Source organism: Chinchilla lanigera, unplaced genomic scaffold (genome assembly GCF_000276665.1).
Source record: "Chinchilla lanigera isolate Chin_1 unplaced genomic scaffold, ChiLan1.0 scaffold00024, whole genome shotgun sequence".
Lineage (NCBI taxonomy): Eukaryota > Metazoa > Chordata > Mammalia > Rodentia > Chinchillidae > Chinchilla > Chinchilla lanigera.
In genome coordinates, this window is record NW_004955425.1 from 16492555 (window position 1) to 16514015 (window position 21461).

Consider the following 21461-nt stretch of genomic DNA (forward strand, 5'->3'; position numbering starts at 1 on the left):
TTTTTTTGGTTTTTCTCCGGTACCGGGAACCGAACTCACAACCTTGCGCTTGCCAGGCAGGCGCTTTTGCCGCTGAGCTAAATCCCCAGCCCCAATGCAATGAAATTTAATAATCTTACTATGTTTCTTTCATAAAACTCTTCAAACTATTTAAGAACTTAGTGAAATCTGTCACTTCTCTTCCGGTTTTTTCTTTGTTTTTTGAGAGAGTGTCTCATCATGTATTTCAGGCTGACCTTGAAATTCACTATGTAGCCCAGGATGGCCTCGAATTCAGTGATCTTCCTGCCTCAGTCTTCTGAGTACTGGGGTTACAGGTACACACCATCACGCCTGGCTATATTTTCTTAAATACGTGATTTCTTGATATGAAGTAATTTTACTCATTACCTGAACATATACACATTTAACATCTATCACCTACAGTAAATCACTAACCAATCAAGAAAAATCATGTGTTAGTCAATGCTTTAGAAAATGTTTCCTCCATCTTCCACTTACAAAGTTTCACTGAAGTTTTTCTACACTGTATACAAAAGTCAACTATCTCTCAACAACTTGAAATACAATTCATGTTTCATTTAACTGGATAAACTACTTCTGACTACACATGACGAAAGTACACTAACAAAGAGGTACGTGAAGTTGTTTAACAAAGCCGATGCAATGTTTTCAAATTTGTTCCAGGTATGCAGAGACTCTTCAGGAATATTAATCTATAACCAGTGAGATAAATCTTAATTTACACACAATTCTTATTTTAAAACCAGTAACTGAAAATCTTTAATAAAGTAGGAACAGATCTTACCAATGCAGGCCACTGAATTTGTCTGCTCTTTGATCCCTGAGTCTGGCTAGGGTCATTCCTTTTGGCCCAAATTAAGTGGTATTCCACCAAGAAAGTTGAAAAATCTTCATAAACTTTAACCCACTCTCGTTTATCCCATTCAAGATCATCAAATTCCACATATACCTATGGAAAAGAAAACAGAAGAGCAATGATAATTTGAAACAAGCTATGAAGCTGAATCAGAAAGACATAACAAATTCATCATTTAAAGTAACATTTTTCATCCCAGGAGAGATAGCTGACCTGAAGCCATGCCCCAACCCCACATAAAAGAGTCAACCAGGAGCAGTGGACCACCCATGAGAGTCAATCAGAGTCAGAAGAGAGCCCTGCCTCTCACATTATTGAGGCAGTGCCCCAGTCATACATGAGAGCATCCCCACGTGAGAGCTGACCAAGAGTTATGCCCCACTCCCATGTGAGAGAGCCCACTGGCTCCTAAGGAGGTGCCCCGCCCCCAAACGCAAGAGCCAACCCTTGTTAGAGGACTCAGGGAAGCACAGTATGGAGCAGCAAAGGCCAAGACTCATAACCAATGGACCCAATCCTGGATGTTCACAAAACCTGGGGAAGGAAGTGAACAAATGGACCCCTGACTGTCTTCATTAAGTCCAGCAGTCCAAACATTAAAACAAAAAGTCTGCTGGAAGATAAAGTAGCAGAACTCTTAAAAGACAGGGACAAAGGTAAAAACTTTGTAAATAGAACCCCAACGACATAAGACATAAAAATGAGAATCAAGAAATGAGATCATATCATATTTTTTAAAAACAGGTTCTTCAAAGCATAAGAAATAACCAACACAGTGAAGAAACAACCTACAGAATGTAAACCATTTTTTGCCAGCTCAGAGGACTAATATCTAGAATATATAAACAACTCAAAAAACATTAGATCCCCCGAAAATAAAAGACCCAATAAAAAAATGGGCAAGTGAAATGAAGATAATTCTTGTAAGTACAAATGGCTAATGAAAGCCTGGGATGGTGGTGCATGCCTCCAATCCCAGCACTTGGGAAGTTGAGGCAGGAGGACAGCAGGAAGTTTGAGACTAGCCTGGGCTATGTAGTGAGTTCAAGACCAGCCTGAACTACATGGCAAGGCCCTATCTCAAAAAGAAAAAAGAAAAAAAAGTGGGTAGGGAGCTAATAAAAGTACACAGGGAGAAAAAAAAAAAATTGAAACTACATTGAGATACCCCAGAAAAAAAATGGCTATCATCAGAAAATCATATGCTGGCAATGATGTGGGGAAAAAGGAACTTTTGTATATTGTTGGTGAGAATGTAGACTAGTACAACCACCATGCAAATCAATAAGGAATCCTCAAAGAATTAAAAACAGAAATTCCATTTGACCCAGCTGTTCCCCTTGTATATTCCCAAAAGAGTTGAAGTTACCATATTATTACATGGATCCATGCATGCCCATATTTATAGTAGCACAATTCATAATAGCCATGAATGGATAAAGAAAATTGGTATTTTAGACAAAATGGAGTACTACTCTACCATACAAAATGATAAGCCTGAGTCATGTGTTAGAAAATGGATGCATCTTGAGACTATAATATTAAGTGAAGCCGGCGGTGTTGGCGCATGCCTATAATCCCAGCATTCAGGAGGCTGAGGCACGAGGATCATGGCAAGTTCAAGACCAGCCTGAACTACAAAGTGAGCTCAAGGTCAGCCTGAACTGCATGTGAGACTCTCTCTCAAAAAGGCAAAAAAGAAAAAAAAAAAAAAATTAAGTGAAATAAATTAGACACATAAGCTTAAATACATGCTTTCTCTTATACAAGAAACCCAAAGTAAAAATAAAGAGCAAAGTAATAGCTAGATAATAAGAAGTATGGAGATACACTTTTCTCAAAGGCGAAGGGGATAAAGAGATGAAGAGAGAGGGCAGGGAGGGGAGACAGCTGAGCTGAGTCACGTCCACGTGCTAACTCCACTTCAGGAGTGTGAACATCATGGACCACAGACATACAAATCAGAAACAAAAGACCAAGGGCATCAAGAGAGGAGTGAACAGAGAGAGAAAGGAAAGGGAGGAGAAAATCAAGATTAAGATTTATAATGTGCACGTACCAACTTGTCACAAGAAATGTAAACATTATGTCCTATACCAGTACTGATAAAGTTTAAAAATAGTAGTATTTCTGTTAAAATTATTTAACTAGCTCCTACTTATTTCTGTGTTAAAAAGATAAACCAAGCCAGGCATGGTGGCACACACCTGTAATCCCAGCACTCAGGAGGCTGAGGCAGGAGAATCATTGTGAGGTTGAGGCCAGCCTGGGCTAAAAAGTGAGCTCAAGGCCAGCCTGAACAGCATAGTGAGATCTTGTCTCAAAAAGACTAAACAAACAAACAAACAAACATACCATAGCCATTGTTTATTTAAAGAAGCAATTTACAGAGCGCTGATCAACAAAGAAGGGTCCAAATCTCCTAAATACACACCGAAGAACTGCACACTAATAATTTTAGAAGCAGAAATTATAAAACATTTTTTCAAGTTGAGAGGGGAGCAAGGCATGGTGGCACACACCTATGATCTCAGCTTCTCGGGAGACTGAGGCAGGGCGATTACAAGTTCAAGACCAGCCTGGGCAATTTAACAAGATCCTCCCATCTCAAAATAAAAGAGAAAGTAAGTAAGAATGTAGCTCAAAATTTCTTGGTTCAATCTCAAATATTTCCAAACATTAGAAATAAAAAATAAGTAGGGGGCCCTGAACCCCTATCGGTGGTAGAGTATATATATACTCAGCATGTCCAAGGCCTTGGGTTAAATCCCCTGTACCAAAACAGAGACAAGGTAAACAGCAAATGATCAGGTTCTGCAAATTATGTCATCTCTGTCATAACTACTACCTCTGAAATGCTAATATAGCTACTGATAACATATAAACTGAACTTGGTTTCATGCTAATAAAACATTATTTATAAAAGGAAATTGGCAGAACAAAGATAGTTCAACATACATAAATCAATCGACATAATGAACCACATTAACACAATAAAGGAAAAAAATTATCTTTAATGATGCAGAAAAATCACAGCAAAATGGCACCACTTCATGACCAAAAAAATGTACCCAAACTAGGAATAAAAGGAAACTACTTCATTTAAAAAGAAAAAAAAGTCACATAATAAAGACCCAGAGATAACACCATACTCAATGGTCAAACACTGAATACTTTTCCTCTAAGATTAAAAAAAAGTACAGGACAGTAGTATGATTTTGAAAACTGAAGCTGGCTTTTTTTATATTCAAGTCAATTATCATTCACTCATTATCCCTCCTGCCCCTATTTTTATTCTTTCTCAGACATTCCCTAAAATTATCTGGTCATAGAATTGTCTTCCATATTTGATTATTAATTATGGTGGAGGCAGTCTTGTTCTTAAGGCATCCAAATTTTTCCACCAATTATCTCTTCCTATATACCTGAAATATTTGTGCCTCAACTTAGAGAAAAAGCAGCCGACAAGAGTATCTAATGTTTGTGCTTGCTCCTCTTGAGTCTCAAGTCCCACAAAAAAGATGCAAAGGACCCAGGATGGACACCTGAGCACACGGTGAGTTACACAGAAGAACAAACTTACATACATCCACAAATTTGCACATGAAATGCTTACAGCAGCCTCACACGGTGGTGCACGCCTATAATCCCAGCACTCAGAGGGCAGAGGCAAGAGGACTGCTGTGGTTCAAAGCCAGCCTGGGCTACACAGTAAGTTCAGGGTCAGCCTGAATTACATACATAGCAAGATTCTGTGGTCTTGCTCAAAAAACCAGAAAGAAAAAAAGAATGCTTACAGCAGCTTTATTCATAATTGACAAAATATGGAAGGAGCCAAGATGTAAAAGGATGAAGACACAGTACATTCATATAGTGATAAATAGACTATTAGGCCACAAAAACACAGGAAAACCCATACGCAAATTGCCAAGTAAAAAGTGGTCAGTGTGTGAAGAGTATGACTCCAAATTCGTAACATTTTGGAAAAGGCAAAACAGTAAGACACAGTAAAAATATGAATAGTAGCCTGTGATTTCTAGGGAGGAAGAAGGGAAGAACTGAATACTTCAAGCACATGGGATATTTTTGGACAGTGTAATTATGCTTTACAATATTATAATGACACACACAACAGTATGTATTTGTCAAAACCTGAACTCGATATGACAAATAATGAACCCTAATGTAACTGTAGTTAATAATAATGTTTAAGTGTTGGCTCATAGATTGTAACAATTAGCACACCAACATAAAGTGTTAATAGTATGATAAACCAGGAAGAGAAGTTGAAGGAGATGCAATGTACAGGAAAACTCTGCACTAATTCACTTAATTTTGGCTGTGACCCTAAAACTCTTCTTTTTAAAAATTTTACCCATTAAGGGCCAGGGATATAGCTCAGCAGCACAGCGCCTGCCTGGCAAGAATAAAGTCATGAGTTTAATTCCCAGTACACACACACACACACACAAAGACTATCAGTTTTTTTATGGTTGTAGTGTGGCATTTAATATATTCATTCAAAGTAATCAGGTAAAATAATAATTCCTTACGCCAACAGTGTCACAAAAGGGTTTGTAATTGGTTTATATATTAAGGGTAAAAAATGAGGGTGGGTAACTAGTAACTTGTGAGCTGGGGTGATATTTTTGTAGCTCAGTGCCTAGCATATTTTGCATAGGGAGATGTAGAAACACAAACTGCTTTGTTTGTTAAAAAAAAAAAAAAATCCAGGGGTCACCAAAATTGTAACAAATTGCCTTCACTTTTTCTTTCCCCAGCACTGGGATTGAACCCTGGGGTCTTGTACATGCTAGGTAAGTTCTCTACCACTGAGCTACACCCCCACTTCTTGCCTTCACATTTTCATAGTTCCACCAATGGATATTCTAGCCCTATTATGTAGAGGACCTAAAGCTAGAACCCTGGAAGCAAAGATGTATTGCCTATTTTTATCTTTCTTACATAGGACATCCTCTCTGTGATTATAAGAAATGTATGTGTGGGAAAGCTATTTCCAAAACATGTAAAAGATAACCTGGGAAAAATCTGAATGGTTTTACATGCAATTAAAAATCCAAAGAAATGAGGTGTAAAGAAGTCTAAATGACATGCTCAACCTATGTACTAAGGAGTTGTAATCAGACATCTAATAGCTTTGGAATGCCCCTTTGTAATTCCCTTCACTATTCTTGAATACATATATGAGTAAAGCATATAATAGGAAAACAAAATAATAAATTCATCCGCCAATGCCTACAGTAATTCAATTATCTAAAATGTTCAACAAAGATGACAGGTTCTAGTTTTTAATTAATAAAAAAAGATTCTTAGAATCACCTAGTTTTCTTTCTCAATATTTAAAACAAAATAATCACCTCAAAATCAATGTTTTCAGGGGCTGGGGATTTAGCTCAGCAGCACAGCGCCTGCCTGGCAAGCGCGAGGTCATGAGTTCAATTCCCGATACCGGGAAAAAAAAAAAAATCAATGTTTTCATAAATTTACTCAAATAATGGCTATGCCAACATCAGTCAAAAACTTCAGATGAAGTAAGTGCTTATACACACTTAATTCTCAAAAGCCCGGCAGCTGAATTTCTTTCACTGATATTTTCCATTATATTCTACATTGGCACTCTCTTTAGACCTCAGCTTGGTGGAAAAACCTCATGTATGTAAATGCCCAAACAGGATTACTGATACTGTATTTGCTGTTAATTGGCTGAAGTATTAAAGCATTAAAAGACAGACTGATTAACTTTTATAAGACATTTATAAGACTTGCCACTAAACTTTCTAATTTTAGGTACTCATCAGTACCTAAAAAAATCTGGCCAATGGTATTCAAAGTACCTCGTATCAAAGAATTATTATAGTATTGTACCATTTTGGAAGTTTACTCTAAAACTGCTGCCTGGGGCCGGGGATATAGCTCAGTGGCACAAGTAGCTGCCTGGCAAGGGTAAGGTCCTGAGCTCAATTTCCCATACCAAAAATAAATCATTAAACAGGGCTGGGAATATAGCTCAGCAGCCTGCTGGCCATATGCGAGGTCCTGAGTTTAATTCCTGGTACCAAATATGAATGAATGAATGAAGAAATAAATAAATAAATAAAAACTGCTACCTAGAATCCACTTGAAACACTCATATTTGAACTGGTTTTGTATTTCAGGAACTCCTATAAGCCAAGATTAATTTTAATAAAGATACATGACTCTTGGTGATCCTGATGGCATTATCTGACCCCTCACAAGTAATACAACAGAGCCACAGAAAGATAAGAAGCACTCACAACTCCAAGAATTTCCCTCTGGAAACTTTCTGATACATTATAATTCATCGAAGTCCTCCTTAGGAATTATTTTGCAATCATTAATAGCAGTCAAAAAGAATTAAATGTAGACAATAAAATACTGTTTCTCCTTATTGTCTCTCATCGTTTATAATGCAGCATCAAAACAAATGTTTACCACTAAGCCACACCACCACCACCCTGCCCAATTTATTCATGGTTTTGATAGAATAACTGAGTATCCAATTTTTGTGTTTTAGTTCAGGGTGCTAACAAAGTGCAATAAACTAGCTGGCATACAACACAGTTCTGGAGGTTGAAATTCTGAGATCAGAGAAAAAATATGATTGAGTTGTAGTGAGGATCCACTTCCTGGTTCCTGTAAAGACAATCTCTATAAACCTCACACAGCAGAAGCGGAAAGGGAGCTCTGCAAGGTCACTTACATACGGGCATTATCTCATTCATAAGGACTCTAACCTAATGCCTACTAAAGGCCCCATCTCCTTCTTATCCTACATAGATTAGGATTTTAACACAATGAAGGGGGGGGCACATAAAATTCAGTTGATAGCACTTTCTTTTTCTAAGAGACAGGGATCTTACTACGTTGCCCAGGCTGTAGTACAGTGTCTATTCATTCCCACTACTGACAGGTAAGTGCAACACTTCATGGACATAGTGCACTGCAGTCCCAAACTCAAGAGATCCTCCTGCCTCAGCACAGAAATAGCTGGGCCTATAGGTACTTAACACTAACTTCTGAACTTATCTTCTTCAGTTTTCCTAAACTTTATCTTGTTCTAGAAATGGTACATATTAAAAAAATCTCTTAGCAATCTATTCTAATTCCCTACCTGCTTTTTAATTTGAGTATTCCAGAGCCAGGGAGATAGTTCAGGGGCACAACTCCTGCCTGGGAAGTGCAAAGTCCTAGGTTCCATTCCGGGTACCAAAAAAACAACAACAACAACAAAAAAAAAAATTGAGTATTCCATTTTCAGAATCTATGGACAATTCATCCTTTTTGCAATACTGACTGAGAACACTGCTGTGTAACTGGAGCCATGTTTCTTTTCTTTCTTATTTTTTTCCAAATTAATTCAAACAATATTATATAAGTCTCTCAACTTTCTGGTTTCAAGATCCAGCTCAAAAATCTCACTGTACGAAGTATCTTCTATCTTCTTTTCTATCTCGTGCACTGAGCCAGGTCCTGCTTGCATTTTCTTTTCTATTTTTTTTCTTCACGGTGGAGAACTACATATAGGGCCTTGCACATATGCCAGGTAAGAACTCTATCACTGAGTCATATCCCCACATCGACTGATCTATCTTATCAATCAGCACTAAGGATTCAACCCAAGGCCTTGACATTGAGCCCATCTCTCCTTTTTTTTCCCCCTTCTTTTTTTTTTTGGTACCGGGAATCTAACTCACAACCTCGTGCTTGCCAGGCAGGCGCTGTACCACTCAGCTATATCCCCAGCCTCTTCTTTAATTTTGAGAAAGGGTCTCACAAAGTTCCTTTGTGGGACTCAAATTTATGCTCTTCTTGCCTGATACCCAGACCTTTTTTCTTGTTTTGGGACAGAACCTTCCTAAATAGCCCAGGCCATCCCAAATTTGCAATCTTTCTGTCTCAGCCTAGCCTTCTGAGTAGTTGCGATTAAAAGTATGCACCACCATAACTGGTTGTTGGTTTTATTTTTAACAGACAAAGGCTAGGAACAAACCAAATGTGCCCAAATGACCAACTGTAGTAAACCCATATAATGTACTACTTCTCAGAAATAAAATGGAAAAAACTACTGATACATGCAACAAAACAGACAAATCCCAAATACTTTAAGATAAATGAAAGAACCCAGGGGCTGGGGATTTAGCTCAGCGGCAAAGCGCCTGCCTGGCAAGCGCACGGTCGTGAGTTCGGTTCCCGATACCGGAGAAAAACCAAAAAAAAAAAAAAAAACAAAAAAAAAAAAGAAAGAACCCTGACTCAAAAGATTAAGTACTACACAATTCTATTCATATGATATTCAGGAAAGGAAAAACTATGAAGGACTGAGAATGCATTTTTTGGTTGTCCAGAGTTGGGAAATGGGCCAGGATTGAAAATTTGACTATGAAGGAATGACAGCAAAAGGAAATTCTATGTGTGACTGAGTAGACTATGTTAATGGTCACACGACTACATACATTTGTCCTAAATCAGAATTACTCATTATAATAAGGAAAATATAAACAAACAAAATGCAAATAGAGAATTAAGCTGAGAAGATAAAGGAGGAGTTATGAATATGATGATAAACCATGTCAATCCTTCCTCCCAAAGGTAATGTTAGTGTGTGTGTGTACAAATTATATAAGTCTCTGTCACGTACTGTATGTCTGTTTGGATAAAGAAGGTAAGAATGAGATAGCAATCACAAATCCAGGCTATATCCTGATATGACAGTGGACCAAAAATTATTCAAATTATACAATTATTAACACATATCGATCCCAAGTCCCATTGCCTTTACATAGAGGGAAGAGCCTGGAACCAAGTTCTCTGACATTCACCTATCCCTCCATTTTTCCACTTTGACAAAGCAAATGTGGGAGCAGAGGTGGAAGTGAGGAAAAAACTATGAATAACTGACAACCTGAGAATAAAAAACTTCATGCAAACACATGATATACAACTGCTAATATTACAAATTCAGCGAAAAGACAAAGCACTGACGGAACAATATATCCTAAAATGAAAAGATGATAAATACTGTACCCCAGAAAGTCGAGGGTATAAAACCTTATTTACAAGCTCAAAAATGTTTTGTCTCTGAGTATCTTAGGAAAGACAGCCCAATTTTCTAGATGACAGGAACTAGTGACACCTTTTCACAATAGGCGCAAGGGGGCAGTAGAGCACAGTGCACTATATTAAGTGTTTTTAGGATATACCTACTTTGGTAGGGAGAACAACAGGAAGCAGAGTAAGGAAAAAGAAAGGAAGGGGAAGGGGAGAAAGAAGAGAATTGGTTGGGATACATACTATATCTATGTTTCAAACATTTATTCAGTTGAGGGGTTATACAGGACCATACTTAAATGTATGGATTTTCAATAACATGGAATTTTAACCATCAAATTCAAGAAATTAATTTTTCCTTCTACTAAACTTTGTAAACAAGAATTGTTCAGATCTCTCATTCTTATTTCATCAGTTATGCTTTCCCGCATCCCCTACCCCCTGGTACTATGATCCAGCTCAGGTCCCTGTGTAAACTAGGTAAGTGCTATGCCAGTAAGCAACGTCCACAACCCAAATAAAGCTTGAATTTAATAAGTATACAGTCTTCTGATGAAAATCACTATTATTTATCTCATCTTTTAATTTATTATTCATCACCAGAATAATGATGATATAAATACATAAGTTCACAAATAAATCTCCAGTTAGTACACTAGATTACTGACTATAGGATATAAAAAGCTACTCTTAAAAAAAATCTAACTTTCACAAAAAACTTCGTATTATAGAGCCATCATAATGGACTCCCATGTATTCATCATCACCTGACCACAATGATTTGAAATTGATAGCCAGTCCTGTTCCCACTTTTAATAAATTTTATCTAAAACTGTCTATTAGCAGCCAGCCGTTAAAATTTCCCAGGATGACTGTTATTTTCAAGTTAGTTCAAATTAGGATCCAAACACGGCTCACATATTGCAGTCTCTCTTTTTTTTTTTGGTTTTTCTCCGGTACCCAGAACCGAACTCACGACCTTGTGCTTGCCAGGCAGGCGCTTTGCCGCTGAGCTAAATCCCCAGCCCCAAATTTTTTGTTTTGTTTTGGTTTTTGTTTTTTTCCGGTACCGGAAACCGAACTCACGACCTTGCGCTTGCCAGGCAGGCACTTTTGCTGCTGAGCTAAATCCCCAGCCCTGCAGTCTCTTAAATCTATTTTTAGAGTCCATTTTCACTTTTTCTCCTGTAATTTTATTGTTAAAAAATTAAGTCATTTGTCTCATATAGCCTTCAATTATCTGTATTTGTTATTTCTCTGTATAATTTTAAAACATGTTTCTCTATCCTTGTTATTTCCTTTAGTTAACGAATCTTAAGAGTTATCAAATTCAAGATTAAAAATAGAGAAAACTATCGTTCATAGTGCTGTGATATATCACATTTGTTATGCTAATAGTACTCAGTGATGATTACTGTCTGTCCAGTTTTTCACTGAGAGCTTCAAAATCATGATATTCTAAATTGTATCATTCCTTCATCGCTCACTATCTGGAATATGTCTATTAAGGGAAACTTCCCCTTATGAAATCTTTGAGGTTGCATTAGGAAAAGAAGTATAAATGTTTGATTTTCATCAGTTTCTGATATAAAAAGAGTGGGTATCATAATTTCCTAGAATGGTGGATAAAGAGTGTTCGTTTTATGAGTGAGCGATCATCATACACCCTGGAGTTTAAACAAATGTGATTATGTTTCAGATTGGTGCAGTTTATTGTTTTTTATATTTTTCTGCACTGGGAAATGAACCCAGGGACTCACACTTGCTAAGCACACAAGCAACCACAATCTACATCCCGACCTCTGCTATCAGATGTTCTCATCTGTTAGCTTCTGATTTAGACAAGGCTTTAGTAATCTAATAGCTTCCTTACTTCTGGCATAACAGTAAGTCCCATGGTCCCCCTGTCCATTTCCAGCACCACAGCACCACACATTTGAGAAACTCGAGGATTCTCTTCAGTAGGAAATAGCATTCCACAATAATACAGCTATAAGGTGTTAATTACTTCTGAGATGCTCACTCTTTCACAGGCTTCTTTATACTGGTCAGAGACCCTAAAAAGGCCTTCAGTCATAGAACTACACTCTAAGAAGATGCCATCGAAGATGCAAGACAAAAAGTAGGTCTTCACTAGACACTATTCAGCCAACCTCCTGATCTTGGAGTTCCCAGCCTCCACAGACATAAATATTTTGTTTGTAAGCTACTGACTTTTATAGGATTTTGATAGCAGCTGTAATGAACTAACACAGTGTCAATGAAATCAAAGTGATTCATAGTTTTTCAGTATTCAGTGTTTTTGCTAGTTTGTTCTTTATGGTTTATTCTACCAACTGCTGAGAAATGGGCGTTTAAAAAAAATTAACCATAAAAACTTGCTTCATGTATTTTGAAGCTATGCTATTAAGTACATTCATGTCACTGTTATGTCAATCTTGAATTATTCCATTTTTATCTGATAATACTGTCTGGAAGAATACTGAGAACACATCTCCCTCATATGTATAGTGTCTTTTACTGTTTATTCCCTATCTTATTAACCTCATCACTGGGTCTTTCCTTTTTAATCAATTCTGAGAATGTCTCCCAGAATGGAATATTCTAGAGGCTTTAAGTGAAGTGTTCAAGTTTATCAATATTTAATACAATTTTAATATGATTGAATGTATTATTTTACCATTACCTTCCTATTGTGGTTCTTTTCTCTCATTATGGGTTATTTTGCTTCAATTTTTAAAAATTAAACGTCTACATAGTAAATGTTACCTTGTGATGCACTGGTTGGTTCTTTTGTTGTTTTTTGTACCTTTAAATATTTTTAAGTTTTTTGGAGGATATGGTTTACCTGGAATCAGTTTCATCCTTTTAGGTCTTCTTTTTAACCTTTTTAAATGTGTGAACATAACAGAGTTTAGCCTAGGGTTTTTCTTCCTAATACAAACCCTTTTGAGCATTGTCTTGATCTCCTGTAAATTAGGAGGTTAATTATTCTGATTACTGAGGAAAAAAACTAAACTATCTCAAACTTGGGTGTACTTTGGGAAATCCCCATCTGTTCAGCTGAATTCTTTCCATCATCTTTGTGCAATTTCTTAAAGCACATGAGGCAGTCAGCGCTTAAAGGGACACCCCTCCCCAAACTTTCTCTTTCTTGTGAGCTTATTCCTGGTCTGACACATGTCTTCTAAACTCTAGAGCCTTGGCCACCATCAATTCCCAGTTTGACCCCTGAATTTACAAAGACTGCTAGGCTGTATGCAGTTTCCCTCTACCAAAAAGTGTGATTTCTTACTATTTACTGATTGCAGTGGATATGGATTACTATGATACATTTATTATTCTCAAGCATAATTACAATCACATTTCAAAAGGGCAACAAAAAGAAGTAACTGTATAGCAACCCATATAAAAATATTGCCATTGTATAACTTCTAAAATTTAAGTCTGCACATTCATTTATACCCTTATTTAATTTTTAGCACCTCTATATATTCTGATAGACATTAAGTACGTTTCACAGCTAAGAACCCTAAGGGCTAGAAAAACTAAACAATTTATCCAATATTTGGTAGAACTGGAACTCAAACCTGAGTTTACTTTTACAATGCCACACATAGCCCCAAAAGAAATACTACTTGAACAATATGAATAGAAGTAAAAAGTTAGAGGAGTTTTTAATTGTGCTAGTGATGCACACCTGTAATCCCAGCATTCTGGAGGCTGAGGTAAGACGACTGCCATGAGCTTGAGGGCAGACTGTGCTACACCATGAGTTCAAGGCCAGGCTAAACTATTAGGCAAGTCTGTGGTGGACTGACAACTGGTGGTTACCTTGTAACATCCAGCTGAACTGAGTCAGTGTGGTGCTGGGTGAGGAAGGCCCACCTGAGGACTGTTGCCAACAGCATGAAAAAGCGAACTGGAGAGGAAGAGGTGTTGTTGTTGTTTCTCCTGGAGGACCTTGTCATCCTGCTTTTCTGATACGAACACGGCTGTTCTCATTGTCTGAGGAGCTCGGGACCTTGCTGTCACTGAGAATGGCTACAGATCACTTTGGGAGAGGTCTGGCCCTTACTTTGAGCATCGCTTCATGGCTCCAGAGGGGAAGATGTGCACTGTTCAGTCTCCTGGAGATGTTTGTGGTGCTGGCTTTCCTGATGCAAACTCAGCTGTTCTCATGGTCAGAGGAGCTCAGGACACCCCTGAGGATAACCGTGGTACTTCTCGCGGGGGCTCTGGTTCTTACTTTTAGTGTCTTTTCCTGGCTCCACCGCAGATCCCTCACACTATTGGCACAGATTTCCTAGCTTCCACCACTGACCTTGGGACCTTCACTGTGCAGATCCTTGAGAGAGGCCTGCATGAGACACTGTTTTGGGCTCTGGGCCTCCAGTTGGACTTGTGAGGGGCATTGTTATGGGCTCTAGGTCTTTAGCTGGACTCATGCAAGACAATGCATGGGATCCAGGCTCTCAACTGGATTCTTTGGGTCTTTAGTGTGTGGACAGATTTCCCGCATGCGTTTTTATCTGACTCTTTGGGTGACTATTATAAAATAACCCTACAAATTATGTGTCCTGTATTAAATTGCTGTCTTGTAAACCCTGACTACAACAGAGACCCTCTCTCAAAGTAAAAAAGAAAATTAAAAAGAAGTTTTTAAACATATGACTAATTCTATTAAGCAATGGAAGGAAATACTCCTTATGAAACCATGAACTACAGTAAAAGCAGTATCTTATCAGTATTTGATTTCCCAGGGCCTAACATATATTAGGATTTTAATAAGTATTACTGGACTAAACAACTGAACGGTATGAGCAAGTGAAACGATGCCGGTAATATCATTTTCTGGTATTAGGTTTTAAAAGACATACTAAAAATGGGAGGAGGCAAACCTAAAAATGTTTACAAATTAATATAAATCTTCTAGAATACTGTCACAATAAACTAAATTTTATACATAATACAAAAGAAAAGCAAATAGGCCTATTGACTGCATCAAAGTAAGAGGATGAACTTAGAAGAAACAAGAATACTGCATGGAAAAGATGATGTAATATTAATAGATGCAGAGAGAATAAAGTACTCACACCTCCTGTTCTGCATCCATCTTCTCCACCAAGGAGAATTGAGTAGAAAACTGGAAAAGGTAGAAGAGACATAGTTAAAAAGTAAATGAAGCTGAAATGAGAAAAGACGACAGTAAGAGAATACCTAGCTACTTTTTACGTTAGTTTTTTGTCCCCCAAGCCTGGGTAATCATAACCCTGAATTAAGAATCCACCTCTAATATGTTTAAAACAAACAGGAGACGAAAAATTCTGTAGTGAACTGTTCTGGGGAAAGGACAAACAATATTGTCTAGAAAATATGTATCAAAAGAACACAGAAACTTCAAATATCAAAAGTCAATTAACAAGCTATTAACATTGATCCATTTCAAATTTTCAAAAACTATTATTTGCAAGATAGCATGAAAGCATTAAAAAAGAAAAAGGTAATAAATATCAATAGTCAATTTTATCTCATATATCAGACATACAAGTTTAAATATCACAGTTTCCCTTCTGTCAGAATCCTAACATAAATAGGGAGCAAAATGGAACCTGATATTGGGAAGTAGGAACTGCATGTTCAAATGGGAACATGGGAGGGTATTAAGGAGCGGGTAGGGGAAAGGAAAAAGGGAAAAGGGACTTGAAGGGAAGAAAACAATGGAAACCAAGCTTCTATAAATGGGAAGAAGAGTAAGGGATAAAGGGAGGGAAGGAGAATGGAAAAAAAAAGAATTAAGATATATTTTGTACAAGTACAAATTCCCTATGATAAATGTGATCATTATGTGCAGCAAATATGTGCTAATAAAAATTAAAAAAAAAACATTAAAAGCTAGTTCATGGCACAGCACCTGCCTGGCAAGCACAAGGTCATGAATTCGATTCTCGGCACCAGAAAAAAAAAGATAGTTCACATAAGCACCTAAAACAGTCAACTTTATTTCAGTACAGTTGGTACTAAATTTTCATAATTAATAGATTTTTTTCGGTGGGGTAGTGTACCTAATATACTAGTTTTTTAGACAAAATATTGCGGGGACATGTCTAAAAATATTAGGAGCTGAATGATAAAATGTAAGTCATTAATAATATACCACTACTAGGTACTTATAGTTGCATAAGCAGACATAACTTGTAACATTAACCCAAAACTAAAATAAAAGATCTCTACATATAGTTCACAGGGTTCTAGTCTTATACTTTAGTCAAGATGCTCAAGTGATAAAAATTCAGATTATGCAATAAATGTAGGGCTCAAAGATAATAACATATCCGACAATGAGAGGAAGACTCTAAAATGCAGCAGATTGGAAAAATGGGCAGGACCAACTAATATTAAAATAAGAATAACAGCAGTGGTAGCTGTACAGCAAAATAAAGAAAGCTTAATCTAAAGCCATGATTGGTAAATGCTAAACACTCCAATTTACAACAAAAAAATCCATGGTTCAAAAATTAGTTGTGGGTAATAGGAAAACTGACTGTAGTCTACTGAAGCAGCAGCTAGACTCATTAATCTCTTCTCAACTCTAGTCTAACAACACCTACTTTCTCATTTAAGTAAAAAAGACTTATTCCCTAAGGAAAAGACTATTAGCAAGTCTCTGGATTAGAAAGCATATTCAATCAAGGAGAGGGCAAAAATTACTACTGAAACAGGAGGAAAGGTGGAAGTTTACAGAATGAAGTATATCTAGGACTAGACCCTTCACTGTTAATGGGGGCATAACTTGAAAAACCAAGCAAAAAACCTGGTAATTTCTCCAGAAAATCTGATCAGTTTAAGATAAAAGACCAAAATATACAGATATTAAGTATTCCCCTCAGAAAATGGATTTATCTCCAAATAGATTAAGATGTATAGTCTGTACATGCTCAGAGTTCCCAATGTGCTTTTTTTAAAAAAAAATTCTTTTAAAGAGTAAAAGAAGGATAACATAATGGGGGAGGGGGGCTTACTGAATTACAAAGTGGTAGGAAATTATCAATGGTTGTTGTTTTACATATTGTTATCTACAAGATAGTTTCTCAGGAAAACAGACAAATAATAGTGAGTTACAGACAAAAGTGGTAGGAGATTATCAATGGTTGTTGTACTATACTTTGGTATCTTCAAAATGGTTTCTAAAGAAAATAAATAGAGCTATACAAGAGTGACCAATGGAATAATCACTGACTATTCTCAATGGTTGTTGTAGGAAACACATAGTAATAGGCATACAACCATTTATGAAATAGCATAGGAACAATACAAACATTACAGAGTTATGTTAAGATTAGTAGAAAAACATCAATGACTGCTGTCATACGTGGTGGTATTGTGTAAAGTGGTTTTTCTCCAGGAAGACACAGATATGCAAAACAGATCTAACAAGTAGTTACAGCCTAAGGGTTGTCAAAAATAGCATATTACCTCCTCACCAGTGACTCCTTTCACTGAGGTGTGACGGCTGGAAGGAAGGCCAGGACTGAAAAGAAGGACTGAGAGACTTGCACCTGTGTCTAGCAACAGGCTGTTTTCTTTTTCCTCTATAGTCATGATTACCCAGGGCTCCTCCATGGAGATGATATTCTGGACAGAGGGAGAAGGCAGAGAATGCCCCGGGCCCCCTCATTCCTGTTGGACTAACTGGTAGGATGGGTCTGAGCTCTGGGGCCTCAGCTTCAGAGGTCAGACCAATCTCCAGTGGTCACCTTTGCATTCAGGGTATGACCCAGGGAGCCTCTTAGGGCAGTTCCTCTTGAGGTGGTCTGGCTTTTGACAGTGATAGCAGATGAATACAGTCATCGAGTTCTTCTTGGGGCCCAATATGATTTAGTGTCAGCTGTTCTCAATGTGAGTAGTCAGAGCGGCGGATGTAGCTCAGTGGCACAGCACCTGCCTAGCAAGTGTGAGGTCCTGAGTTCAAATCCCAGTACAAAAAACAATGTGAGTAGTCAGAAAGAGCAGGTATTTCATGAGAAGTAATCATTAATGGGGGCGGGGGGGGGGGGCTCAGCACTGGGGATTAAACCCAGGGACTTCATGATGAGCTACATCCACAGCCCTTTTTATTTTTTTGAGACAGTGTTTTGCTAAGCCACTAAATTGCCCAGGCTGAATTTGAATTTGTGACCTTTTTGTCTCAGCCTCCCGGAGTGCTGGGAGTACAGGCATCACTAACACACTCAGCTAAAAAAAACTTAAATATTCTCACTCATGGAAAAAAAAAAGGAAAAATTCACTATCAAAACCTGACCATTTGCTTGTGCACAGCATGTCTGTATTCCCAGCTACTTAGTAGGCTGTGGTAAGATTGAGAGTTTGAGGTCACTTTGGATAAGATCTCCTTCCCACCAAAAAACAAAGGACAAAACAGTGCTTTGCAAAATTAAATTGATATAAGAAATGATAAATACAACGTAAGGAAACTGAAGTCGAAAAATTGCTCTAATTTCTCAAACAAAACATACAGAAGAAAAAAAATTTTAAGGGGACTAGTATGGTTCACTATCCCAATACAATAATAGTACATGCACATTATACAGAGAAAAGAATATTAGAAGAATCAAGAAAAATTTCCATAACTAAAAAACTGGAAAGTAACTCCCTACCACTAAGCACAATGAATAAAAATCACTCTATGTCTAGAAATGTCACTGTGAAATTTCTAAGCACAAACACAAGGTAAGATCCCACATCCTTCACATAAAAAAAAAACCCAAAATCAGAATGCCATCTGACTTCTCAAAAGCAGCATCAGAATTTGTAATGTAGTGATAAATGCTTGTGAAGAAAACTCATTTCCCATCTCCAGTCCAGAAGTGTGTCATGTAGTCAAATCTGAGTCAAGCTTGAGGCTACAATAAGGATATTAGCAGATGAACAGGCTTCAAAAAAAGTCATAAAAAGCAGCTCATTCTAAAGAAACCATGCAAAGATATACCCTCCCACTGCAAGAGAATGGATCACACAGAACCCAGGAAAAGAATTCAACAAAAAAAGAAAGGCAAGGACATCATCAAATGATGATGAAAGAGTGTATTAGCTTCAGTTCATCCTCAGTGAGGGGGCAACAGCTCTTTATTATCTCAATGTACAAAATACATCATCTTTCTCTCAAGTGCTCTCTGTTCTACATTCCATAATTACTATAAAGAATATTTTGCCTAAGCCAGGCGTGGTGGCACACGCCTGTAATCCCAGCACTTGGGAGGCTGAAGCAGGAGGATTGTTGCGAGTTTGAGACCAGCCTGGGATACAAAGTGAGCTCAAGCCCAGTCTGAACTCCATAGCGAGACCCTGTCTCAAAAAGACCAAAAAAAAAAAAAAGAGTATTTTTCCCTAATCCTGGTACAAACCTTGGGAATTATCTTCTGCTCATCATCCCCATTCCCTTATAATTCAGTTCACATTCAGGCCATATCATTCATTTTTCCACACTACTCCTGCTTACCACCTGATATCCAAGTTTTACACCTCACTGCCTTATGACAGCAGTAAACAGCGCTAAAGTTCAAATGCTGCTCTATCACGTGTGATCTTCCAAAATTATCTAACTTCTCCATGCTTTACTTTCCTTCTCAGTAAAACGTAACAGTATTTACCTTATAGGGCATTCATGAAGGTTTCAGTGAAGTGCTTCACACACACTAAGCTCTGTATGTCTAAAATTTTCATAACTATTTTCTCTACCTCCACATTACCAGATTTTCCTAGAATAACTCCTTTCCTCACTTCACACATTAATGTAAAACACATTCCAACAACCTTTTGGATCAAGAACAAACTCCTAAAATTAACATTTATAACCCTTCACTGCAAAATTCAGTGGTCAGCAAATTATGGCCCGTATGTCAAGCTCCCACCTTTGTATACAAACATTACTGAAATACTACAACATTAATTCAAGATTATCCATAGATACTTTCTCATTTCAACATAAAAACTAATAAAATATTTACCATTTATTCCTGTACAGAAAATGTTTGCTATTCCTGACCTAATCGGTTGTTTATTTAAACTACTCCCTATATACAGCTAGAATGTTCAAAATGAAATCTCCTTCCTGGGGTAGGTATTTGATCCAACTTTCTTTTCCTACCTATGCTTCCCTATGTTTAATCAGTTAAATATTTATTACGGCTTTACGGCTTTACTATGCACCACACACTGCTCTAGCAACCACATAAACAGAAATGGAATGAACAAAAAACAAGGTCACATCTCTCAGTGAATTTACACATATACACTACATGTGTGTATATATATACAAATACATATTTCACACAGATTCCAAATACATATTAGAACATACATATTATAACATAGATTTGGAATATACATATTTTCAGATATGGGCAACAGTCCATACATATATGCCAACTGGTAATAAGCAGTATGATTAAAAAACAGTGTCTAAGATGACAGAATGACAGATGAATGTGGTGCCTATTCTGGATATAATCGATTTTTTTTTTTGGAAGATTTTTTTTTTTTTTGTCTTTTTGAGAGAGGGTCTTACTATGCAGTTCAGGCTGGCCTTCAGCTCACTTTGTAGCCCAGGCTGGCCTCGAACTCCCAACAATCCTCCTGCCTCAGCCTCCCGAGTGCTGGGATTACAGGCGTGCACATGCCCGGCTAAACTTTTTTTGTTGTTTTTTGGGTTTTAGTTTGTTTTGTTTTTTGTTTTTGTTTTGCAGTACCAGGGACCTTGCGCTTGCCAGGCAGGCACTTATGCCATTGAGCTATATCCCCAGCCCTTATAATGGCTTTTTAAATGAGGCAATACTGTCTTAAATTAGAGTAAATCATAGGGATGCTTTGGGGAAATGGGAACCAGGATCAAAGGGAATTTAAGAATGGATTTTCCCTTAAATTTCCATTCTAGGTGCCCAATTTGCCCAATTTCAGACTTAGGCCTTCAGACATATACACATCTGGCTTCACAGCCACTCGGAATTAGTGAAAGCACATTTCCGGACCAACACTGTATCTAGATATTTGTGTATTTATACACCCATCTATCCATATGAGCTTCCTATGATTCAAAGAAAAAAGACGATACAATTTTTTAAATGTACATTATATATGACAGCCACACCAAAATGAGGACATATGGGAGAGGGTGGAAGGAGAGGTGATAAGGGTGGTGAAAATGATCGAAGTATGCTATGCGCATGTAGAAATATGCCAAAATGAAATGCGTTAATTTGTATAATCAATAGAAACAAGGATATATCTAAATGGCCAACAAACAGACAATAACACACCATATCATTCACCAAACATATACAAATTTACATCAGTCAAATACTACTACATACCTGTCAGAACGGCTAAACTTTAAAACAGACTTTTATTCAAAAGCCAAAAAATAGCAACAACCCAAATGCCCATCATTGGGAGAACAATTAAGCAATGATGTACTTACACACTGGTAAATTAC

At 37.4% G+C, this 21461-nt stretch overlaps 1 protein-coding gene across 1 annotated transcript in view; it reads right to left on the reverse strand.

Moving 5' to 3' along the window:
- Jmjd1c (jumonji domain containing 1C) overlaps positions 1-21461 on the reverse strand; it is a 209239-nt gene that overhangs the window by 149241 nt on the left and 38537 nt on the right. Inside the window, exon 3 of the mRNA XM_013514771.1 lies at positions 809-973. Within this exon, the coding sequence (XP_013370225.1) occupies positions 809-973 (165 nt within the window). The remainder of the gene's footprint in view (positions 1-808; positions 974-21461) is intronic.